General features: G+C 42.6%; 1 protein-coding gene across 3 annotated transcripts; it reads left to right on the top strand.

Moving 5' to 3' along the window:
- The first annotated feature begins 1,327 nt into the window (after nt 1-1,327).
- Nucleotides 1,328-25,105, top strand: ANKS3 (ankyrin repeat and sterile alpha motif domain containing 3). 3 transcript variants are annotated; one of them, XM_060786246.2, is made up of 17 exons: nt 1,328-1,505; nt 2,913-3,088; nt 3,754-3,952; nt 4,444-4,565; nt 5,492-5,573; nt 6,099-6,234; nt 7,525-7,683; nt 9,673-9,801; nt 10,034-10,152; nt 11,837-12,004; nt 13,157-13,281; nt 14,203-14,344; nt 15,772-15,944; nt 19,703-19,788; nt 20,761-20,844; nt 21,913-22,008; nt 23,070-25,105. In XM_060786246.2, exons 2-16 carry the CDS (start codon nt 2,919-2,921, stop codon nt 21,993-21,995), a joined length of 1,977 nt encoding a protein of 658 aa, XP_060642229.2. In that variant the 5' UTR covers nt 1,328-1,505; nt 2,913-2,918; the 3' UTR covers nt 21,996-22,008; nt 23,070-25,105. The 3 variants fall into 3 exon arrangements, with proteins under 3 accessions (XP_060642229.2, XP_060642230.2, XP_060642231.2); XM_060786247.2 differs by having other exon boundaries at nt 1,431-1,574; XM_060786248.2 differs by lacking the exons at nt 1,328-1,505; nt 2,913-3,088 and having other exon boundaries at nt 3,872-3,952; nt 4,448-4,565.
- The last annotated feature ends 1,189 nt before the right edge of the window (nt 25,106-26,294 follow it).

Here is a 26,294-nt window from a genome sequence, read left to right as displayed (position 1 = left end):
CCTAAGGAAGAGGGAGCAGGCTTGTTTTCTGCTGCCCTGAAAACACAATGAAGTCATGGGTTCTGATGACAGGAAAGGAGATACCATTGAACATTAGGAAGAACTTCCTGACTGTAAGAAGAGTTGTTCAACAGTGGAACTCTCTGCATTGGAGTCCAATGGAAGCTCCTTCTTTGGAGGCTTTGAAACAGAGGTTTGATGGCCATCTGTCAGAGGTGCTTTGATGGTGCTTGGGACCCTTGGGGTCTCTTCCAAAATCTATTATTCTATTATTAATAATTTACATGTACATAAAAACACAGCACACATACACATTAAGTCCAAGTCTCTGGAATTTGTCTCTGAATATGATGATGATGATTATAATTATTAAGCAGGGACTGGATGGCCATCTGTCGGGGGTGCTTTGATGGGGGGTTTTTCTGCAGGGCAGAAGGGGGTTGGACTAGATGGCCTGGGGGGGGTCTCTTCCAACATCATCATAATCATTATTCTTACTATTATTACGATTGAGGCTGGTAGGGCATCTGTCGGGGGTGCTTTGATTGTATTTTTCCTGCATGCGATTATATCATATTATTATGATATAATATAATATTTAATATTATTATTAATACTCTGCTTTATCTCTCCAGAAGGAGACTTAAAGCAGCTATGTATCGATTATTATTGTTATACATATTATTACTATTATTATTATTATTGTTATTTATATACCCTGCTTTTCTCTCCAACAAGGAGACTCAAAGCTGCTACGTATCCATTATTATTAGCAGTAGTAGCATTAATATTATGATTACCCTGCTTTTTTTTTACTGTTAATTCGGGGCTTCTTCCTGGTCCAGAAGGTGGGAGGTTATCCCGTAACCATGGCAACGTGGCGGCACTTGGCCACGCCTACCTAAGGGCGGGATATAAAGACCGTTGCCTTGACAACAGGACGCTGTCCGCTTATTACTTACCCCCAGATATTTCCAACGGCAAACCTTCGTATCTCCTCGCCCCGCCCCTTTTTACGGTCTTGGCAGCTTCGTAACAACACCATTGCGGGTTTCGTGTGATTTTTTTATGCCTTGAAAAAAAGATTTCGGGGAGGGAAATATAGCATAGTATATATTGAGAGCGAGCGAGGAATAAAACAATGCCATTTTGGATCTTATTCCTTTTTTTCCACTTTCATCTTTCCTCTACCCTGTTAGGACCTGTTGCAAGACGCTTATTGGCTCATTTCTCTTTGGAGGCGGAGCCAAGAGGTGGATCATTGAAGAAGCCGGGTAGTGTTGGTAGTCACGTGAGTGCCTTCCGCCGCTTCTGATTGGCCCCGCGTTGTGGGCTGTTTCCGGTGGATTTGCCGGAAGTACAATTTCTGGGGAGGTATAGCGAGGCCTAGCAGGCGGTTTGAGGCAAGACCTTTGTTGTAGGAATTGCTACTAAAGGGAGAGGCGAAGGAAGCAGGAAAGGCCTCTGCTCCGTTTCCTCCTTACTCTTCCGCGCAACCCTGCGAGGTAGGCCGGGCTGGAGGTCTTGTGGAAACACAGCCAGCTACAGAAAGCAGCTTGAAATGGCCTTGCGTGGTCAGTGTGGGCATTCTCCAACTTTTCAGGCGAAATGTTTATCTTCAGTTGCATATTATATTAGATATTAAGTATGCTAATTTATAATGTAGGTTATAATTTCTATATTATACACAATGGGTGCCTTGTGTTTTAAAACTTGACAGACAATGGCAGATGGGTGGAGAGTGTTTGGGGAAACTCATTGTAAAGAACCAATTCCTTTTATACACATTTCACAACATATCTCGTTCATAGTGCAAAAGAAATATTTAAAATGAAGAATAATGCTAACTAACATAAATTTTATTTGAGAACACAAAAATGCTGGACCACTCTCACAACCACCACGTCAGACTACACAGAAAAGCCATTGAAATCCACAAACGTGGACAATTTCAACAGAAAGGAAGAAACCATGAAAATGAATAAAATATGGCTACCAGTATTAAAAAACTCTAAAATTGCAACAGCAAAAACAGGCAGGGATATCTAATCACCTTCAAAGAAGAGTTTGCTCCAGGCACAGTCAGCCCATTGTATGCTAATCAAGGTGGTCAGTTGAAAGATTCACACCTAGCCCAATTTACAAAAGCCCTTTGTCTCACCCTGGTCATTCCACAGATATATAAACCCTTTTTCCCAGTTCCAACAGACCTTACCTCTGAGGATGCTTGCCATAGATGCAGGCGAAACGTCAGGAGAAATGCCTCTAGAACATGGCCATATAGCCCGAAAAAACCCACAAGAACTGAGTGATTCCAGCCATGAAAGCCTTCGACAATATACAGATTAATTAATGGTATAAAGAATCTGAAAATGGCACAGAACAATAAGCTAACATCAAACTTAAAAGTAAAGAAGGGATTATGTAAAAAATGACTTTGAAAATATTAGGAGAAAATTTCTAGAAAAAGTATTGGAAAAAGAAGATGTAAATTTAACTCCAAATGAAGAATTGAACTTTTGGTGTGACTTTAGAAGAAAAGATGGCTCTGGAGAAGGGGAGCGCAGGGGTGAATGTAAATAAAAGAGAGGGAAATGCATAGTATATGTCTATATAACTGTGTTTTTTTCTCAAATAAAAGTTTATTAATCCAAAAAATATAGTAATAATAATAATAATAATAGGAACAACCCAGGGGCCATCCAGTCCAACCCCCTTCTGCCATGCAGGAAAGCACAATAGAAAGTGTAGAAGGGGTCTCAGTTTCATTTATTCATGCATTTAAGGCTGCATACAAAGAGGCCACAGCATCGTCAAATGTTGCTTCATCATTCTGAAAGGCATAAAAACCTCTCTACCTTTCTTGTATGAACTTGAGTCACTAATGGCGTTTATTTTACTTGACCTGTTAGGACGCAATGTCAGAACTAAGTGATGAAGCCAGTGAATCCGAACTTATGAATCGCAGCTTGTCCATGTGGCATGGAGTGGGTCACATGGTCTGCCACGAAGAGTTAGATGTTCCATTGGACCTTCACACAGCAGCCTCTATAGGCCAGTATGAGGTTGTAAAGGAAAGTATTCAAAGGTACATTGTAGAGAACTTTTGATGTTCTTTCAGTCCTTACTCATTCCAACTGCAGTTGAGTCTACTGATAAGACTGAATATCATCAGTATACAGATATGCATGCAGCAAAGTTAGGGAATGGAATATGAAAGTGGATAGGATATCACTATTTTATATTACAGTTGGGGAGAACTGCATTTTCAAATTTTCTTGTGTTATTTTTTTTTACATTTACTTCTTAATACTTTATTTGGTCCTGACCAAAAAGTAGCCAGAGCAGAGGAACAAGCTAAGACCATTTAATGTCTATTCATTTTTGTACTAAGAGTTCTTGCCATATGGTCCACTACTACAACCCACAAAGTGTGGGAGGAATGCTTTTGGGGTGTACCTTTATCTCATTTGTAAACTGAAATCTCACCTTAATAATTTGGTAGGTCCTCAGTTATAACTGTCTCCCACCTATAACTCTGTACTTCACTAAACAAGTAAAACTAATGTGGAGAGTAATTGAGTGGAATTAATCTGTTTTTTAAATTATTAATTGTTAAATCTAGAAGTGAAATTAAAACAGAATGTTTACTAGTTTGAAACTAAGAAGCAGATTAGAATAACCACCTAGGTTTTTAACTTATGTTAGCTTATGACATTCGGCTCATTCCAAGTTAACTGTTTCCTCTTCCAGCAAGGAGGTGGACCTGAATCAGCGAAACCGTGGTGGCTGGACCCCACTCATGTATGCCTCTTATATTGGACATGATACCATTGTGCACCTGTTGCTAGAGGCAGGTGCGAATGTTAATGTACCTACACTAGAGGGGCAGACTCCACTCATGCTGGCTGCTAGCTGTGGGAATGAGAGTGTTGCTTCATTTCTCCTTCAGGTGGGTATACTTGTAATGGATATGAAGGGGATCAGCTGTGCCATCTGACTACACTGCCAATGCCTAACGTTCAACTAAACCCAGTTTAGTCCTCAACCTGAATTAGTCATTTGTTCATCTACTATACTGTGTACTGGCCTTGTATTGATACTTTACTGTTATGCCTGCTCATTCTTTAATGTGCTTCTATATCACCATTCAATCAGTTAAAACCAAAAATAAAACAGATTATTTGTAACTTGGTATTAAATTGCCATGGAAAGATCCAGTGTCATGTTTCAACTTAAAAGGACCAGCATAACATTTCTAGAGTGGAAAGAACATTGCAGTGGTGGTTGTCCTCCAAGAGTTTCTGGAGTGGGCCAGTTTGGCCTCCTCATTCCCAGAAGTTGCCCATCCCTGTGCTACCTTGGTTTGAAATGCTAGTGGTTTTAACTGGTTTGAGGATGGAAAGTACATTACACTAACAGATGCTTTGTATTTCTTTGAAGCAAGGTGCCGAGCTGGAGATGAGAGACATCCATGGTTGGACAGCCCTCTTTCACTGCACCAGTGCTGGCCACCAACAAATGGTCAGGTTCTTATTGGACAATGGAGCTAATGCCAACTGCAGGTAAGAGAGGGAGGCCAATGAAAGGCTTACATTTTGCTGAATTTCCAAAATAGCTTGAAGAGTAATGACCAATGTAACTGCAACAAAATAATATATCAATTCTATATGCATGTGTTTTGGGAGCTAATTATAATATGGATTGAATGTAGTAAGTGCAAAATCATATTATTTGCATTATTGGTCTGGTTACATACTGTATTCATTCGGTTTATACTGCTACTCAAGTTACACACTTTCAACTTTTATCCAAATATTAATATTTTATGTTCTTCTTATAGTTCACCTCTGATCTTTCTTTGTCATACCTGTTAAGTCATCTGGAGAAATGGTCTTACGTGGCAGTATGTATTTAAGTTTGTGAACTCGTACTTGTAATTTGAAATGGCACCAGCTTAGAAATTTTCCAGAAGATTGCTTTGAGACGAGAGTAGGCAGGATTGCTCAGGGAGTTTGATTTGGCTCAGGGGCATTCTGTTCAGCTTTTCAAATGCATCATTTATAATATGTCAGATTCTCTTTCACACCAAATTAACACAGGAACAGTGAAGGGCTAAAATGCAGTAGTATAGAAGAGACTTTGTGTGCAGGAAATTTATTGTTCAGTAATTCACCTCAAGGACTGGTGGTCATAGCTGGACTTTTACTGCCATTCTCACAGTCTCTGAATATTGTAAGCCAAAAATATTTAGATGTTCAGTAGCCTTCTCTTTCTGGAGGCGAAGAAGTCTGTAATCTGTTTAAAATAATCATGGAGAGCAGACTACAGAGATCAGTGTTGAGACCCTGAAGAGCAACTGCTGGTTATTTTTTTGTCCTGGTGTTTTTAGTCCTTCTTTCCCTCTGGACATATATGATGAGCACATCTGCACTGAATCATTTCTGTACATACCTTTTAACCCTAGTCTTCTGGGCATTCTGTTATCCAGGGAACCCCTTTGTGGATATACCCCTTTGATGGAAGCAGCTGCTTCTGGCCACGAGATCATTGTACAGGACCTTCTTAATCATGTGAGTATTTTCAGAAGGTCCAAAGCATTGGTAGTACTTTATATGCAAGTGTCACCGACTGAAATATTTTTGTATTTCATTTAAAGATTTGAGATTATTACTTTCATCACTTCTTATGGCACGAGAAGTGTCATGGCACACAATTGAAAATACAAGCTGTTGGTACAAACAGCACTTTTTCTCTTGTAACAACTTTGTTATCTGTACAATAATTGCCTCCAATTTCTTTAGTTTCTACATAACTTCTAGAAATATAGTCTGTTACCTTTGCTAAAGGGTATTGTGCTTTAGGCTGTGGTCACCTCTCTCATTTCAGCCTTTCTGTTTATGTACTTTATTATGTATCTCCTGTCTTTCTCAGTGATACTATTTACAGCAGTTGTTGCTCGATAAACTTTTTTTAGTGTGGATCCAATGGAAATGCTGCATAGGATAATCATAGCTTTATATACAACTTAAATCACTCAGAACTTGCAGGACGTTTCCTAGCTGTAAAATTGAACAAGGTGTGCTTCCTCTCAACAGGGAGTGAGAGTGGATGTGCGGGACAACAGTGGGGCCACCGCACGGACGCTGGCCATGACGTATGGGCACATGAAGATAGTGGGGCTGATTGATCTCCATATGGCTCCTGTGCCCAAGGTCCTCTGCAGGGGTCCAGGTGACTGATATATTTTGCTACAGTCTTTTAGCTCTCTAGATCTGAATTCATAGCTTGCCTCCTCCATTTCTTGTTTCTGACTTTGCATTTTTACAGTACATTGATGGATTCCTATTATTTAGAATTTAGAGCCATGTTTTTTCATCTTTTACAAATACTGTTAAACCTGGGTCTTGTATTACTGATTCATCTCCCCTTTTTAGACTTAATATCAAGCAGTTGATTTAAAACACAGAACAACTGCAAAGAACAGAGACTGGTAGAGCCTTGCTTGTGGCTGAGAAGAATAAACTGACAAGCCTTCTGCTCTACTTTCTAATATGAATGTTCCTACTACCTTAAACAAGATAGACCAGAAACTTTGGGAGGTCTTGGCCTCTAAGGGAGGTCTTGGCCTCTAAGGGACGTCTGACATGGGTATGATTGTGCTGTCAGCCACTATGAAATTAAACCTATTTAGAAATCCTCCTATAATTCTTCCTGGACTCCAACATCACACAGCTGAAATGACCCAAAATACTGTCATATTGTTCTTTTAGTCAGCTGCAAAAGATTCTGTGGTTCAAAATGATAATATCCTCAGAACAGGGGGTTATAGGTCTGTACACTGATTAAAGACCAGAAACCTGCAGCATATGTAATAAAAGCTTAGGAATATTTTCCCTCCAATGTTTTGGGTGGCAACAATGCCACCCAGGTTACAGGAGACAGACAGCAAGAACCAAAAATTCCTGAGGCTAGAAATGAAAGACTTTTCCCACCTCCTTGGCAAACCATGCATAATTAAATTTATAGTGGTAATGCTTCTTAAGCCTTGCCTAAAACATCTTACCATCAGCCTTCAGTAAATATTTTCAGGGGAAGTTGTCTGGGAACTTGTATTGAGAGTATAAAGTGATCTAGGAAGGTGAAACAGATTGAAAGAGTGCTCCTGTAAAAGGCTGTAACTTGGAGTTAACTGTCTCTGTTCAGTTTTTCTGTACTGTGACTCCCTACATGAAACATGGCAGTACAAGGCCAGGAAGGGGAGACAAGGAGTCAGCAAAGAGTGCCAACATACAGCCTGACTGTAGATTAATGTAGACTAACTTAGCTGGTGGACCATCTTCCTAATTCTGTGTAATATGTGATAAATAACAAGTGTGGTTGTGAAGATGCAGACTTTTACCACGGCTAAAAATGGGATGCGAAGTTATGGGATGAGGGGAGGAAGGGAGATCAGGCAACTGTATTGGATTCCTTTGTCACACAACCAGAACTCTGGTGCTCACTATGCATTTCGATTCTCAGGTAAATATGAAGATTTGAGCTCATCGGACGAGTCCTACTCTGCTCCTCAAAGACAGCGCCCTGTTCGCAAGTCCAAAGGCCCCAGTATCCATGAAGGACCCTATGCCTTGGCCAAAATAACAGGCGTCAAAATTGGTGGGAAAAGCCCTCCATGTCATGGTGAGTTAGAATTTCACTTTCTCTGCCACAGTAAAAATTGATGCCTAGAGTCCTCTGGTGGACATGATAGGGTATTACTTAAAGTCTTTGGTTCTGAAATTACCCTGCTAGCCTGAAATTGTTACAATTACTCTGGGGGAGGAATGAAGAAAGTAGAGTCCATGGATTTAATGTGGCCACCAGGGCTGTATTTGTGGTTTAGAGAGCACTATAGAATCATGGAATCCTTGAGTTGGAAGAGACCTTGTGAGCCATCCAGTCCAACCCCCTCTCAAGAAGCAGGAAAATCTCATTCAACCCCCCCCCCCCCCCCCCGCCACACACACACACACGGATGGCCATCCATCCTCTATTTAAAAGCCTCCAAAGAAAGAGCCTTCATCACACTCCAGGGCAGAAAGCTCCACTGATGAACAGCTCTCCTTAGAGTTAGGATGTTTTTTTGTCATGTGCATGTGGAATCGCCTTTCCTGTAGTTTGAAGCCATTGTTCCATTAAATCCTAGTCTCCAGGGCAGCAGAAAACAGGCCTGCTCCTTCCTCTGTATGACTTGCCCTCACATCTTGATACATGGCCCTCATCAGGTCTCCTGTCACCTTCTCTTCTACAGGCTAAACATGCCCAGCTCTTTAAGCCACTCCTCATAGGGCTTGTTCTCCAGACCCTTGATCCTTTTAGTCACTTCTTTCTATGTTGAAGAGGAAGCATTAGGGAGAAGCCCCCTCTGAATCCGTTCACCAAATCCAGATCCAGCTAGCCTAGCTCACATTGGACTTGTTTCCTTGCCAGAAGGTCATGGGGGACCTTGCTGAAAGAAGGCCTTCCTGAAATCCAGATACACTACAGCCATGGCATTCCCTGCATCTACCCAGTTTGTAACTTTTTCAAAAAAAAAAAAGAGATCGGATTAGGCTGGCATGACTTGTTTTTATGAATCCGTGTTTACTATTAGCAATGACCACATTCGTTTCTAAGTGTTTGCAGACCACTTCCTTAATAATCTTTTCCAGAATCTTGCCTGGTAACAGCATGAGTCTAACTGGATGATAATTGTTTGGGCTGTCCTTTTTCCCCTTCTTGAAGATAGACCACATTTGCCCTCTTCCAATCTGCTGGGACTTGTTCCATTCTCCATGAACTCACAAAGATGATTGACAGTGGTTCCGAAATGACTTCTGCTAGTTCCTTCAGTACTCTTGGATGTAGTATATTTTTGGAAAACAGTTTCTGCCCTCAGAGTGCCCCATATAGGTGGCAATTTGGGGTGCATTGGTGTCCCGTCATGGCCCCTTAGGCCAAGATGAGTCTCCATATCCAACAGGAATAAATGTATCAGATTCTGGAAGATCTTGGAGTTAAAATCAAGCTGACAATAATAAAACGCTGGAGACAAGTGGTTTATTCCTTCTTTCCACAATCCTAAAAAGACAGTTCTAAGTTTTCCGACTCAAACATGCTGTATATATCAGCCCCAACTTCCATCTGCCCCCTGGTGGTCAAATACTGTGCACACAGTCTGTTAACTGCAGTTTCAATTTCCCTCACAAAACAGGTGTCTTATCTACCTGTTTATCTACCACCTCCCTTCTTTATGGCAGAGAAGCGAAGCAGTCAGCCCCAGGCTGATACGGTGATCCAGACAAAATGGGGAGGTTAAACAAATTGTCATATTAAACAGTGGAACACTTTTGGGGGGAACTACAGCACATTTATTCTTCTGAGCTGCTAACCAGTTGCCCAAAGGCTGATTGAATTAGAGTTGCTCAGTTGAGAGAAGCCTCTCTCTCATGTCTTCACCAAACGAGCTTGTAAGATGTTGAGATTTGGTGGCTTTGTTTAGATTTGAGCATTTTTACAACAACACATTTAGAGTAAAGGTGTCTTAGCCTCATTGCCCCTATGACTTCACTTCAACCGTTAACATCCAACGAATTTTTCCTGTTCATTTGTTCACCTCTCTTCCTCTCCTTTGTCCCCTTTTCCACACAGAGCAGATCCCTCTGGAAGGCTATGTTACTTTTAACGACGATGGGAGTGGTCTTGAAGGAGGCAGTCTCTGCTGCAGAGATGTCACCTCCCCTATTAACGAGCATGATGTGGAAAGCAGCAGCAGCCGAGGTAACTTTAATTCTGTTGTGTTGAATAGTCAATAGTTTTTAATTTCAAATCCGAGTGTCCAGGAAGTCGAGCTATATTAAGCCCTTTGAGCCAACATTTTCTCACGTAGGGGTATTTTCCACTTGAATAAGTAATCGTCAAGACACACTAAATCTTGTTATTTTAATTTCTTTCACTAAGCATCTGCTACACCTGAGTGAGAGAGCTCACTGTTCATTTCTTTCTGTTTCAGAAGGCAGTTCTTCTTTCACCAATGACTTGACCACCATTAGAATCCAGAGCAGCAGCAGCAGCGAAGCTTTGGCCAATGCTGTGGGGATCAGCAGCGAGGGCTCTTTGGAGAGCAATGAGGTACATCTGGATTTTGGCACACAGACTGCTAAAAAGCAGGCTCTCTCCTATGAATACAATTATCAGGTTATACTCTCGATGGAACAGAAAAGTGAGGTGGAGGAGGAGCATCAGTACGTGTTACATAAGCCACATTTCTCTAGATTACTGTTCCGCTCTGAGTTGTGACTTGGTTCACTGTTTCTTTTGTGTGCTCTTTCCTTGTATAATTGAATTGACAAACACTGGGCGAGGAGTTACTCAACTCTGGAACTCCCTCCTTCTCAGGAAAGCCGGGATGGCCCCCTCCTTGCTATCCTTCTGGCGGCAGGCCAAAACCTTTTTATTCAGATAGAAGGAAAGAAGGGGATTTCTAAGATCAAGGGAGCATTAGGTTGTAACTGTTTTTAGTACTGTTAATGTTTAATTCTATGTTAATGTTTGTATGTTTTTAGTTTTTAAATCTGGCATGGGCCAACTCCAGTGCTATCGGCTGTTAGGAATTGTGGGAGTTGAAGTCCAAAACACACGGAGGGAGGGCAGGATACAGATTACTATTAGTGTAGTTGTTAAGTGTTGGACTAAGAGTTTGGAACCAAGAATTCAAATCCCCACTGAATTGTCACCCACTGGTAAAACAGCCTTGGAATGTCAGACTACACAGAAAAGCCATTGAAATCCACAAGCAGGTGGGCAGTTTCAACAGAAAGGAGGAAACCATGAAAATGAACAAAATCTGGCTACCAGTATTTTTAAAAAAACTCTAAAATTAGGTCAGTAAATAATAAGTAACACTCAAAAATAGGGGAATTCCAGACAAGAAACGATCGGGGCCAACTATTTATTTATTCATTTATGACATTTCTAGCCCGTCTTTCTCACCCAGGAGGGGACTCAATCACCTTCCAACAAAGGATTCCCCCAAACAGGAAGCAGCCAAGCTTTGAAGGCTATTCAATGCTAATCAGTGTGATCAATTACAACATTCACACTTGTCTCCAACAGTCAAGAGTTCTTTCTTCTACCCTGGACATTCCACAGATATATAAGCCTCACTTGCCTAGTTTCCAACAGACCTCACAACCTCTGAGAGTACCTGCCATATATGTTGGTGAAATGTCAGGAGAGAATGCTTCGGGAACATGGCCAGACAGCCCGGAAAACTCATAGCAACCCAGCCTCAGACTATTCCATGGCTTAAAATAAACCCTGTGAAATTCATGGTCACCATAGGTTGGCAGGAAATGTCTGCACGCACTCTAGACCTACCAATCTGTTTTCATGAAGTAATGCCAACTCCCAAACTAGATTCATGCATTTTGAATATTTTACCTGTATAAGGACCCAATTAAAAGCTAGCCTGGCAATTGAAAGATGATTACAGTGTCAAAATAGCTATTTAGTTGTATACATTATATTGCTCTCAAACATTATTTTTTGCCTCCAAATGGTTTTTGATTCCTTTTGTACCTGGCTAACATTTCTGTTTTTAGTAGTTGTTTTCCCCCAGATAATATTGACAAGTACATAGTGCGACACATCAGGATTCTTTCTGAACAAATGGGGTGCTGCAAAAGGATAATTATGTCCTTCTTTTGTCTTGATACCCCGTGATCATTCTTGTGATTTTGCATTGTATCAAACTCCTAACAACCCCCCTCCCCCAAAGCCTCAAGAATATGCTGCCATTTCTTATTTCTTTCAGGATTCAGACAATGCAACAGAAGTCTCCAACCGAAGGCATGTCAAGAGCTACACGAAGGCCAAAAATCGTTATAGTAATAGTGATAGCCACTGGTTTTGCAGATCCCGGACCTCTAATCGGTCCTTTAGTCCCTCCAATCCAGAGGCGCCACCGTACACAGGGCCACAGGTAACAATGAGAAATGTTGGGCACAATCTCGTGTTCCAGCTTCTGTATGAGGGGAAAATAAAGTGAAAGGTCAATGAGTGAAAGTGAGATAAAAGTCAAACTTTCATGGTGAATAGCAGCAGGGCCTTGAGGGAATGTCTTGAATTTACAGAAATATTTTAAAAATATTTTATTGAACAAAATCTGCATAGAATAAAAATTGAATAAAGCACATTAAAAAAGCAAACTTTAAAAACAATAGACTGCATTACCAATCAGTTTCTTTATAGAGGTCTGGTGATGGGCACTGTGCTGGCACAACTGTACCAGGGGTTTGAATCTCTGTTTTCTTTCTTTGCTTGTTTGCATGAATTCTTGTAGGCTATGCATTTTGCAATTTGGTAGCTTCCTACAGGGTGCAATCATAGGGCCAACAACCTGTCAATCATCGTTGCAGCCTTTAGATCCGCCCCTTTCCCCAGGTTTTCAAGGGAAAAGGAAGACTTTAGGCAGTTTACAGTTGGAAGCCTTTCAGACAGGATGTGTTGGGTTTCTCTTTCCCACCTGAAAAAGGCTTTAGTTCTCACAGCAATCTGCTGGGGAAATTTAGCTACAGCCAGCCTTCGCTGGAAAAAGGGAATACAGCCAGCTTTGCTGGATAGTAAAGGACTTCCTTCAACTTGGAAATCTACAAAGACTTTGCCTGGTAAGGTCTACTCGGGTCACCCGTAACGCAGATTGGAACCGGGAGTAGGGCCCACGCCAGCAAAGTAAAGAGATTGCTCAGGGAGGGGTCAGAGGCTAGAATTTCCCTTAAAGAAGAACGAAACAGTTTGTTAAGCGGTTGCCTGTCCCTTGTTGGCAGATTGAAGAAGTTACCAATTTCCAAAGTTATAGAGTGTTTAATCCGTGTTTGAAGATTTTATCCCTAATAAAACTTTGTTGGACTTATCAAAAGACTCAAAATAACTTTGTGTGGGGAAATCTGAAAGGCATCTCAGCCGAGGCACCCTGGCGTCCCGTTGGGCACATCCTGTAAATGGTCATTACTCACAGTCCCAACGCGTGACAGCACAGGCACAGAACAATCAAATGCCTGTGTACTATGTCTTGGGCTAGATTTTCAATCATTATAAATGGTTCCTTCTCTGTTTTGCTCTGCCTGTGTTGCAGGATCTTGCCACCTTCCTAGAACAGATTGGCTGTCTGAAATATCTGCAGGTATTTGAGGAACAGGATGTTGACCTTCGCATCTTTCTAACTCTAACGGAGAGTGACCTGAAAGAGATTGGCATCACGTGAGTCCATAGAATGTTTTTAATATTTTAAGGTTTTTTGCTCCTGGTCTGTGACTGTAATAAGAAAACTTCTTCATTCATTCATGCATGGAGGCTGGCAGTGAAGCCTTATGGCTCAGCTGAAGGTTAGGGTTAGGTTTCTTCATTCCATGGGTTTCTTTAAGATCCAGCAAACACCAGTCTGCTTGAAGCTTCTATTATTTGTGGATATCTGTCATATCACTTTGGTCTTCAGTACAGAGAAGCGATGGTAGTCCCCGTAGTAGCCTATGGATGTGAAAGCTGGACCTTCGGGAAGGCTGAGTGAAGGAAGATAAATGCTTTTGAACTGTGGTGTTGGCGGAAAATCCTGACAGTGCCTTGGACCGCAAGAAGATCCAACCAGTCCATACTCCAGGAAAGAAAGCCCGACTGCTCATTAGAGGGAAGGATATTAGAGGCAAAGATGAAGTACTTTGGCCACATCATGAGAAGACAGGAAAGCTTAGAGAAAACAATGATGCTGGGGAAAATGGAAAGAAAAAAGAAGAGGGGCTGACCAAGGGCAAGAAAACGCAATCATATTTGTTCTCTGTGTTGTTGTTTATTTGTTCAGTGGCTTCCAACTCTTCGTGACCTCATGGACTAGCCCACGCCAGAGCTCCCTGTTGGCCGTGGCCACCCCCAGCTCGTGGAAACCCATGGAAACCCATGGATGGTATCCTTGAAGTGACTGGCTTGACTTGGAACGAGCTGGGGGTGGCCACGGCCAACAGGGAGCTCTGGCGTGGGCTGGTCCATGAGGTCACGAAGAGTTGGAAGCCACTGAACAAATAAACAACAACACAGAGAACAAATATGATTGCGTTTTCTTTTTTCCAAACTTTTTAAACAGACACAAGCAACAAGATGTTAACCCTGATCCATTTTTCCTGTCTTTAGGCTATTTGGACCAAAGAGGAAGATGACTTCTGCCATTGCTCGATGGCACAGCAGTGCCAGGCCTCCCAGTGATGCCCTTGAGTTGGCATATGCTGACCGTTTGGAGGCAGAAATGCAGGAGTTGGCTATTCAGCTCCATAAGGTAGGAAGTTGCCTCCTTAAGCTCACTGGGAAGTCTCTGCCTTTCTACTGTCAACCCACCTGCTTTAGGGTGGGATAGACTGGTTGGGTTCCACTGATACCTGCATATTTGTCTGCTGCTTCTTGGGAGAGATACAGCTATATGGGTGCACACATAAAATGTGGGGAAAGTTGGGCTGGAAAAGCAATCTGATGCCACTTCCAGCTTATCTGTATTGACCAATAATTAGGAAGGTTTAGCAAAGATTCTTTAAATTCCTTAGCAGACCCAGTTAGGAAAATATTAAACATAATGAATCATGCAACAAGGGAAAAATAGAAATTACTCACAATGAAATTGTATGTATATAAAGCTTTTGATTCAGTAAATCATCAATATTTGTCCCAAGTATGCGAGGACTTTAAACTGGAGGAAACGATTTGTGAAGTAATTAAGGAACTATATAAAGACAATCAGGCAGAAATAGTAAACAATGGCTCCAAATCAAAACCATCAAAATTAGAAGGGGCACAAAACAAGGATGACCTCTCTCACAAATCCTATTTGCTAATAATAATAATGATGATGATGTTATTTCTTACCTGCCTCTCTTTATGGCCTCATGGTTCTGTGGCAGTAGAACCATTAGCCAATTTAATCAGGAGGGATGAAAAATTAAAAGACATAAGACGGGCAAGAAAAAAATATATTTGCTGATGACGCTATGGTACTAATAAGTTCCTCAGAGGAATTGGCAAAGGAAGTAACAAAAATAATTTTTAAAGTTTGAAAAAATATTAGGTTTGTTGGAATTCAACCCCACACTTCCTAAGTCTCAAGTCCTCAATGAGGAACAGTTTAGTTAGCTTAGAATAAGCCTTCACCCCATGTCTCCTGTATGACAGTTGGCAATGTATCTATTTCTTCTTGACGTTTCTGCTCTCATTCTGATTGGTTGTGTAGAATGGATACTTTTCTACTGCAAGCCTTTACTTTGACTTCTGTTTTTTACATCTGAGTATGTGCTGGGTGCTTTAAGAGCTCTCTCTCTGCTTGCATGTCAGGAGAGATGTAGTGATTGGTGTTTTTTACCTGTCTTGAAACTTTAGAAAAGATGGTTTTAGAGTAGCTCAGACCAAGTTCTTGATTATTAAGAAATGTGTTTTTTATTCTTGTAAATAAACCTTTTTGATTTTTTAAGATTGGACTCTGCATCTTTGCCTGCCTAAGCTCTTGATTCTTTGCAGCCACGTCACACAGCACTTCACGCTTTGCTCACTAATGAGCTGACCCTCATCTTTTGTATCCTCTGCTCATAAAATTGGGCCAAAAAGCCAAAATATTTGGGAGTCTATATCCCTAAGAACCTAAACCCCTCTTTAAATTCCTTGTTGGACCCAGGGTTCTCAACTTTTGTCTCAAATCCTTTTTGTCCCATTCTCTTGCAGAAATGCGAGGAGGTGGAAGCGCTGAAGGGACAGGTTTCCCAAGAGCAGGAGCTGCGCGCTGTGGTCGAGGGTTGTCTTATGGAGCGAGATGTGGCCTGGAGTGATATCCAGAGGAAACTTCAAGAGGTGCAGGCCGTCACCAGAAACGCTGGGATTCTCCTGGAGCAAATGCAGTGAGTGCCGTCAGCACAACTTAGATGTGAAATTAAGCAATATTTAAGGATTTAAAGATAGCATGGAGCAATGTTTACTATGTGCCCTGGCCTCATCTTCCTTTGAATGTGCCGGCTTCAGGATAGGTGACCGGGACAGGATAGGGATTCTGTTAGTGTACCGACCACCCCGTTGCACTACAGTCTCCCTACCTGAGCTAGCGGGAGTGGTCTCGGACATGGCGTTGAGCTTCCAACGGCTCCTGGTCTTGGGAGATTTCAACGTCCATGCCGAGGCCCCTCTTTCTGGTGCGGCTCAGGACTTCATGGCCGCCATGGCAACCATGGGCCTGTCCTAACTAATATCTGGTCCCACCCATAGTGCCAGGCACACTTTAGATTTGTTTTTTGTCCAGGGATGGGATGAGGGTGACGGGATGGAGGAGCCGACCATCGCTCCGTTGCCATGGACCGATCACCACCTGATCAGATTTAGACTAACTGGGCCTCCTAACCTCCGCAGGGGTGGTGGACCCATTAGAATGGTCCGCCCCAGGAGACTTATGGATCCAAATGGACTCCTGACGGCTCTTGGGGATCTTTCCACCTTCCTGGCTAGTGATACTGTTGATGCTCTGGTCTCTCATTGGAATAATGAGTTGACCAGGGCAATTGACACTATCGCTCCGGAACGCCCCCTCTCGAGTAACCGAGCTAAACCAGCCTCTTGGTTCACCGAGGAGCTGGCAGCGATGAAGCGAAAGAAGAGGAGGTTAGAGTGCGTGTGGCGCCAGAACCCCACCTATCCAGCCCAAACACACCTGAATGCCTTTTTAAGGTCCTACGGTGTGGTAATAACGGCAGCTCAGAAAACATTCACCACAGCCAATATTGCATCAGCGAAGAATCGTCCGGCGGAGCTTTTCCGAGTTGTCAGGGGCCTGTTAAATCCGCCAAAAAGCGAGGCCTCGGACAACTCGGTGGCTCGCTGTGAAGCATTTGCTCGATCCTTCGCGGATAAAATTGAGCGGATTCGGTCGGGTTTTGACGTCATGTTAACGGCAGTCTCTGGGGATGTAACGAGAGCATCTGCTTGTCCAGTTTTATTGGATTCTTTTCAATTGGTTCAGCTTGAGGATGTGGACAGGATCCTTGGAGAGGTGCGACCCACCACATGCATCCTAGACCCCTGCCCATCCTGGCTGATCAAGGAAGCCAGAGGGGGTTTGGCGGAGTGGGTGAAGGTGATGGTTAATGCCTCCTTACAGGAAGGAAAATTTCCAGCGAGCTTAAAACAAGCTATTATAAAACGGCTGTTGAAGAAACCATCACTGGATCCCACTCAATTCGACAACTATCGGCCAGTTTCCAATCTTCCCTACTTGGGCAAAGTCATGGAACGTGTGGTGGCAACACAACTCCAGGGGTTTCTGGTAGACACTGATTATCTGGATCCGGCACAGTCTGGCTTTAGGCCGGGACATGGAACTGAGACAGCCTTGGTCGCCTTGGTAGATGATCTTCGCAGGGAACTGGAACGGGGGAGTGTGTCCCTGTTAGTTCTGCTGGACCTCTCAGCGGCTTTCGATACCGTCGATCACGGTATCCTTCTGGGTCGCCTCATGGACATGGGGCTCGGGGGCACTGCTTTGCAGTGGCTCCGATCCTTCCTTGAGGGATGGACCCAGAAGGTGTTATTGGGTGACACCTGTTCGACCCCACAACCGTTGTTGTGTGGAGTCCCACAGGGTTCAATTCTGTCCCCGATGTTATTTAACATCTACATGAAGCCGTTGGGAGAGATCATTCGGAGTTTCGGAATGAGATGTTATCTCTACGCAGATGATGTCCAAATCTGTCACTCCTTTCCACCTGTCACCAAAGAGACTGTCCAGACCTTGAACCGGTGTTTAGCTGCTGTATCGGACTGGATGAGAGCTAACAAATTGAAATTGAATCCAGACAAGACAGAGGTCCTACTGGTCAGTCGTAAGGCCGAACAGGGTATAGGATTACAGCCTGTGTTAGACGGGGTTACACTCCCCCTGAAGACGCAGGTTCGCAGCTTGGGAGTGATCCTGGACTCATCGCTGAGCCTGGAACCCCAGGTCTCAGCGGTGGCCGGGAGAGCTTTCACACAATTAAAACTTGTGCGCCAGCTGCGCCCGTACCTTGGGAAGTCAGATCTGGCCACGGTGGTCCACGCTCTTGTCACATCCCGGTTGGATTACTGCAACGCACTCTACGTGGGGTTGCCTTTGAAGACTGCTCGGAAACTACAACTAGTCCAGCGAGAAGCAGCCAGATTGCTCACCGGAGCGACGCACAGGGAGCACACCACCCCCCTGTTACATCAGCTCCACTGGCTGCCGATCCAATTCCGAGCACAATTCAAAGTGCTGGTTTTAACCTACAAAACCCTATACGGTTCCGGCCCAGTGTATTTGTCCGAACGGATCTCCCTCTACATCCCACCTCGAAATTTAAGATCGTCCGGGGAGGCCCTGCTCTCGACTCTGCCACTATCACAAGTGAGGTTGGCGGGGACGAGGAGCAGGGCCTTCTCAGTGGTGGCCCCTCACCTGTGGAACTCACTCCCCGGGGAGATTAGATCAGCGACCTCCCTTCTGACGTTCAGGAAAAACTGAAGACCTGGATATGGGACCAAGCTTTTGGACATGCTGGCAGTTAAAGGAAGACCTGACGACAAACATGGATGAATGGAATGGAATGGAATGGAATGGATACACGGAACTCTGAACACTGAGCATGAGATTGTTTTGTTATTTTATTATGTACTAATGTTTTTAATTTGTTAACTGTCTAAATTGTTGTAGGTATCATTTGTTTATTGATTCAGGCATCGAATTGTGCCGTTGTTTGTAAGCCGCCCTGAGTCCCCCCTTGGGGGTGAGAAGGGCGGGGTATAAGTAATTCAAATAAATAAATAAATAAATAAATAAATAAATAAATAGAGAGACAGAGGAGGAGGAGGAAGAAAAATAAACTGGCACTATTCCATCATTCCCAGACCCAGAAAAAGAGGAAAGGCCTTCTCTCCATCCTGACTGCTACTGCTACACCAGTCATGGGCAAACTTCAGCCCTCCCTCCAGGTGTTTTGGACTTCAACTTCCACAATTCCTAGCCAAGAATTGGAGAGATATATGCAAAATCTATTCAATTTTTTTATTTTTACAGGGTGCAGAATTTTTTTAAACATACACATCCTGCAGTTAGGAGGGAAAAACTTTTAAGTCATAACCTTCCTCTTTTATATTCATTTCTGGTGTTACCACTTGTTCTCGGTTTAGGTGTGCAGCCCCAATTCCTTATTTTAGTAAGGGTTATAGCTCCCAAGATTGTATTATCATGCTTTATGATACAGTAGAATCTCACCTATCCAACCATTGCTCAACCAACGTTCTGTCTGCCTCCCACCCAGATCCACAGCTGTTTCAATACACTGCAATGTTTTGGTACTAAATTTGTAAATACCGTAATTACTATATAACGTTACCGTGTATTGAACTGCTTTTTCTGTTGATTTGTTGTAAAACATGATGTTTTGGTGCTTAATTTGTAAAATCATAATGTAATTTGACGTTTAATAAGCTTTTCCTTAATCCTTCCTTATTATCCAACATTTTTGCTTATCCAGTGTTCTGCCGGCCCCTTTTATGTTGGATAAGCAAGACTCTATTTTACTTACATGGCATGTCTGTGTGCAGTTTAATCACTTTTCATAGAATTTTGGTGATTTTTTTCCCTTTCTGGTAGGGTTTGTCAGGCTGAAATGTCTTCCCGAATGAATCAGGACCATATTGCTGGCCGATCTTTGGAGACTAAAGGGCGCCTGGGAGCTGGTAAGTCAGAAGAGCTAATAAATGCCAAATTGGAGGTCTGCAAACCAAGCCTCAGTGAAAATGCAGCCCAATGGGAAACGTAAGGGATTGTTATTACATTTTTACTGTTGGGAGTAACAAATATGAACATGGAGAAATTAGATAGCCCACGTGATCTGCCTACTAGGGAACTGAAAGCAAAAGCTCATTTAATCTTATGAACAAATCCACAAGAGCTTTTAGCTTGCAATAAAGTTTCCTAGCCTGCTGTGAGTTGACAGAATTGAGGCAAACAGTTCTGTTTTTCTATGTTGGGCATTTGCCTCTTGACACTGATAGCAGCAAATGTCAACCTCTCTGTTTGTGAATGAATGTTTTTTTCCAGTCTAAAGGCAGCATTGACTTGACCAGACAGAAGATTAGTTGGCGGTCTTGTTTTATGTCCCTTGCATAAGTGATAATGCCCTGAATAGAACTATCTAATTAAGCCTCATTAGACTTACCCTTTCTCTTTCACATTTCCAGCATCTTGCCCGCTTTTTTCCTAGTCCTTGGAACATTCTTTAGCCCAAGCTCTATTTGTCCCCTAAGAATCCTTCAAGTTGCAAGGGGGAAGCACTCTATTCAAGGAACTGAGAAGGAGCAAAGATATTGTTTTCAGGGCACATGCTTCCTTTTGAGCCCAACTCTTTCTCATGTTGAAATATTTTCCTTAGTTTGTTACTTGTCCATGTGAAAAATACAGAGCAATTTGCTGCTTCTCTTCTTTGCAAGTAAATTAGTTGCCCGTTTACTTAACATCGCTTTCATAGTTGTAGAGGTCAGTTGAAAGCCTGGTTTTGCTGATTAATTGATAATCTTTCACTTTATTGTCTGGTAACCTTTCATTGCTTTTTACTCCTGCCATTTTGCCTAATATTTGGCACAATCAAGGCTGATTGGCGAGTGGCAAAAAGGCCCTGATTCTTTTAACCAGTACTTTCTTTGCTGTAGGGTCAGAAGAATGGCTTCCCACCTTGAAAGCTCTCAACCTACCAGACCTGTCAGCTCTCTTGGAGGACTGTGTGGGAGAAATGGGTAAGATGAAGTCTCTCATCTCTTTTGTCCAAAAAACAAAGCTTTAGAGCAATGATTCTCAGCCTGTGGGTCCCTGGGTGTTTTGGCCTTCAACTCCCAGGAATTCTAACAGCTGGTGAACTGGCTGGGATTTCTGGGAGTTGTAGATGAAAACACCTGAAGACCCACAGGTTGAGAACCACTGCTTTAGAGATTGTTGTAGTTACCGTATATACTCCAGTTTTTCAGCCCTTTTTTAAGGCTGAAAAAGCCCCCCTCATCTTATACTCGAGTCAAAATTATATATTATTTTACTGGGTTTTTATTTTTATTACATTTATTATTTTATTCTCATTATTATAATTATTACATTTATTATCTCTATTATTACATTTACATTTGCTCTATTATTAATATTACTTCTATTATTTTACTCTCTTTATTGTTATTGGAAGGATATGTAAGTACATTTACACTGAAGAAGGTCAGAATCATGGTTTAATCAGAGTTGAAGTCTTATCTTAAATTACAGTTTTATGTAAATATTCAAAAACAATTAACCTATTGGTGCCTCAATGTAATTTTGTTGGTATCTATTTTTATTTTGAAATTTACCAGTAGCTGCAACATTTCCCACCCTCAGCTTATACTCGAGTCAATATGTTTTCCCAGTTTTTTTTGTGGTAAAATTAGGTGCCTCAGCTTATGCTCAAGTATATACATGTATGTGATATAACTCAGGGAAGCAGAAAAGACAGATCAGGATCTACACTACCACTAGAAGTGATTCCGTGACTCCCAGTTGTCAAACAATATCAGCAGTTATTGTGTAACGCTACCCATGTGTCACTAAAATGCTAGGGCAAGTTTGAATGTAGATTTGTGTGAAAGCTTCATTCTGGTATCGATAGTCAGTCCGTAGGTTTCAGCATGTGATCAGAGGCACCTTTTCCTTAGTCTGTAGCATTTGGTCTGCCCACTTGAGCCAATATTTTACAATTTGACTCTAGTTAGTGGGTTTTTGAAAGCCGAAGAACGCAGATCTTGCAAATTTGACATCTCTGAGATGAAGTTTGTTTGTGTCTCTAGGAAAAATTCTTCATTCTGTCAACCTAAATCTCGAGAGGCTACAAAGTCCTGATAAAGGCAAGTCGACCCAGAAGCAGCCCTAGCAGTGGAGGAAGGGTGAGTGGAAGACTGCCAACCGCCAGAGTGAGGTGGAACAATGTTGCTTACGGTATAGGGATTTGTAGTTGCTACTTTCTGCCCGACACTCAGCTTCTGTTCTGGGGTAGGGAAGCTTTGACTCTAACATTGCACCCACCCCATCCAGCAGGACCACTGGTCAATGTTTAGGTGAAGAGGAAGCATACTTCTTCAGGGACAAGTCGATATAATCACATGGCTGTTGGCCTAAGCAGCTTTGACCTTTCAATTTGGATTGAACCAAGTCAGTGGCTTCCAAATCAGAAGAGGAGGTTGTTACCAATTGTTAATTAGTGACACTGCTGGAAAGGATTGTGCCTTCATCCCCCACATGGAACTTTCCTGCAGGATATTTTCTTTATCGTTCTAGGGAACACAGTCTTCAGCTAGTTGGAACCTTGATTTGGTCTAAAAAGGTTCTGTTTCTTATCCTTTATATAAATGACCAGTAGAACTTTGTAGTTACAGAGTGTTTTGTTATCATAGAATCATAGAATTAGAAGAAACCTCATGGGCCATCCAGTCCAACCCCCTGCCAAGAAGCAGGAATATTGCATTCAAATCACCCCTGACAGATGGCCATCCAGCCTCTGTTTAAAAGCTTCCAAAGAGGGAGCCTCCACCACACCCCAAGGCAGAGTTCCACTGCTGAACGGCGCTCACAGTCAGGAAGTTCTTCCTCATGTTCAGATGGACTCTTCTTATTGTTTGCTTACCTTGTAAAGATATCTGTGGTGAACTGCATTTCTGCTTGCACCAGCCTCATTGCCCCTTTCTCCTCCGGGACAGTCAACTGAAAACCACTCAGAACTCATAAGGTTACAAGTCAGGAGCAACCACCGAAATAATGAAAAACAGGTGGCTGCAAAAGACATCCTGCTTCATGGTGGCACCTATGTGGAACACTCCCTCAGAAAGAACCTTCTGTCCAGCTGTTAGGAATTGTTGGGGTTGAAGGGAGGGCCAAAGTTGACCCATGCCTGCCTGCTGTACACTGTCAGAATGTAAGTGAGCATTTCCCTCCATTGTCTTTTTTGCAGTCGTCTGACGTTGGGTGATTTTTCCACCCGGAAGCTGTGTTTAGCCTGGGAGCGTGTGAGAGTGCGAGAGACCGACTGACACCGTGGGCTGTCTGCCATGAGAGCAATCCGCCCCTGTCCTGGGGAACTCAGGTGTGCCGGTGTATCAAACGGGGGCTGAAGACGCTGGGTGATGCTGAGATGCAGAGCGTGGATCTGCATTTGGCTCCAAAGCCAGGAGAGTTTGGAACAAAGTAGTGTCTTAAAGTGCAGAGGTTCAACACAGGCAACTTGATGATAGCATCTCCTTCTTGCCATGGAAGGTGTCTGGCCTTTATTGAGAATCAACCAGGTGCTTCCTGTTTCAGCATCAGATCCCACATCTTTCCTTGTGTCAGTATGAGGAAAGATTGTAACTGTGGAGACTTGGGCTTAGGGACTTTATCCCTTTTGATTTCATTTGTTAGAGAAGCAGTTGGCCTGGAGATTACAGGAATCCGGGGACTTCCTTGTGGTCTTTTCCAGGTGTGTTGGAGGTGAATGTTCAGCTTCAGTGAGCAATACAACCGATTATGGAGGGAAGCTATGGAGGTTGTTCACAAAAACTCATTCACCAACAAAAGCAGGCAATATCCCTTCTGATTCACATCACTTTATCTTAGGATTCCTGTCCCTTTTGTCTATTATGTCTCAGTGATCCTTCAGTTAATGCACTGTATTTAGCAGGGGCCTCATAGGGCTTGCAGAAGGGAGTCTTCTGGCAGACAACTTGGGTCATCATCCTCGCAAGCTGTGATATCCACAGAGATATAGAATTGTTCTCCATCTTACTGCCTTTCCTTATGCTACCAGTGGGTTAGCTGTCACGTTTCTCTGCCAGGACAGCGAGCTCCACCAATCAAAGGTGTCAGTCTGCTTTTGTTCTTATGAGATCATTATCATAAGGCATGGAAGACGCGAGACCTCCTGAACATTTCTGAATGCAAACCTGGAGGTACAAACTGATTTCTGGGACCTAGAGTTGAAAGTCTGTTTGGCCTATCCAGCTGAGAGGGTGTTATGCCTTGCAAAATTTAAATTCTTTTTTTTTTTTTTGGCTTGAAGTGAGAAGGTTGCAAAGCCTCTTCCTTTGTATTGCACATGTTAAGCCTAGATTCTCAAAGATATGATCACATACTTCAAACATTGTGTGGTTGTAAATTGCATTTTGTGAAATATCCCTCCTTGCGATTAATAGGTATCTTACCTTATAGATGTCAAGATAGGATATGAATATTTCAAATAGAAAATAAAATAAGCTTGGGGCTGAATTGCATTGCTTCCCATTGGAAAATGAAGGACTGAATGTCCCTCCATGGGAAAGATCGTTTTTCTGTTTGTTGTATCAGCCTCTTGCACTTGATGACCTCTGAATGTTTTGTTTTTACTCCTCTCTGAGTTGAGATTTAAAATTTCTGGAGATTAGGGTGAAAACTCTGTTAATCATTGGGACCAAGATTCTACATCGACTAGTTTTTAAAGTCTAGAGAACTGTGCTTTTTTAAAAAAACAAACAACATGGGAACATTCAATCCTCGGAAAGCTCAGACAAAGGACCACTTCTTTACTTGCAGATTGTGTTTGTTTGTTTGAAAAAAGATGTGATCATTTTTATAAACTTCTATTAATGTTTTTAAAGAGAAAACCTGGGTTATTTTAAAGCCCATGGTGCTGTAGCAGATCCTGGAACTACTACACACATCATTGTCAAGCTGGCTAGTGTTGATGGCAACGGTCATAGTGTAAGATATGTGGAGAAGCTCAGGTCGAGGAAGGCAGATACGTCTACATGTCCAACCCAAAGTTTTGCTGGAGCAGGTGATCTTAACACTCCCCTCTAAGGGCTGTTTCCTCTGCTTTGGGGTATTTGTAGACGAAGTGGCTTACCTGCACATGGTTCCTGCTGCTGAACACTGGGCTGTAGGGAGACATTTCCCCTTTGTTGCTGCGAACCCATTACCTTTGGTGACCAGATTTTAATGTGTTTTGCTTTGTGAATAAACCACCTTGACTCATAACTTGTTTGATTCAGATCTGACTATTTGTGGCTCATATGTACATTGCATGTGTACAGAAATGCTTTAGCGCTTGACATTCTGCCGTCAGCCAACACGCAGTTCTGGTCCACATATTCACAGCACCACCAAGTTATGCACTGTGTTACTATGGTAGTTTGAGAAAAAAGTACACATTGTGAGCTCCCTTTCCTTCAGACACAATGTGAACAAAAACAGAGCAGCCATATCATAGCTTATAATGTAAGAATGATGTCTTCATTGGTTTCCATTTTGATGGCCCTCTCCAGTCCTATGTTAGTTGTGATGGCTCCCTGCTAAATTTGTGGAGCACTTTCAACTTTCTTTGTTCACATAAAACCTTCAGGTTTGTGTGTGTGTGTCAGAAGCAACTTGAGGAATTGCAAGTTGCTTCTGGTTTGAGAGAATTGGCCGTCTGCAAGGACGTTGCCCAGGGGGCGCCCAGATGTTTTATGTTTTTACCATCCTGTATGGGGGGCTAGAGCTAACAGAGAGAGCTCAACACACACTCCCTGGATTCGAACCACTGGCCTGTAGGTCAGGAATCCTGCCGACACAAGGGTTTAACCCATTACACCACCAGTGGCTCCAACTTTCAAGTAATGTCTTAGTAGATGTAAGGGCTACCTTCGCCGTTCTCTCTGTTGTGTTTACGGTGCCTCAAAAGACACTGTAGATTAAGGAGAAGTCTCAAAGCAGGTTCAAAGTGCTGATCTTCTACCCGAGAATAGCTGTCTTCTCCTGTCTACCTCCCTCCAAACAGTTCTTTTATCTGTTTGTCGAAGGCTTTCATGGCCGGGATCACTGGGTTGTTGTAGGTTTTTTCGGGCTATATGGCCATGGTCTAGAGGCATTTTCTCCTGATGTTTCGCCTGCATCTATGGCAAGCATCCTCAGAGATAGTGAGGTCTGTTGGAAGTAGGAAAAGGGGTTTTTATATCTGTGGAATGACCAGGGTGGGACAAAGGACTTTTTGTCTGCTAGAGCTAGGTGTGAATGTTTCAAATGACCACCTTGATTAGCATTTTTATGGCTTGGAAGTGCCTAGGGGAATTTTTTTTTGTTGAGAGGTGATTTGTAGTCTGACCACCATGTTAGAATACACAGAGAAGCCATTGAAATCCACAAGCATGTGGACAATTTCAACAGAAAGGAAGAAACCATGAAAATG

This window comes from Anolis sagrei, chromosome X, assembly GCF_037176765.1.
Source record: "Anolis sagrei isolate rAnoSag1 chromosome X, rAnoSag1.mat, whole genome shotgun sequence".
Taxonomy (NCBI): Eukaryota; Metazoa; Chordata; class Lepidosauria; order Squamata; family Dactyloidae; genus Anolis; species Anolis sagrei.
The sequence above is the reverse complement of the archived record's forward strand: the minus strand, read 5'-3'. Positions and strand labels throughout refer to the sequence as shown.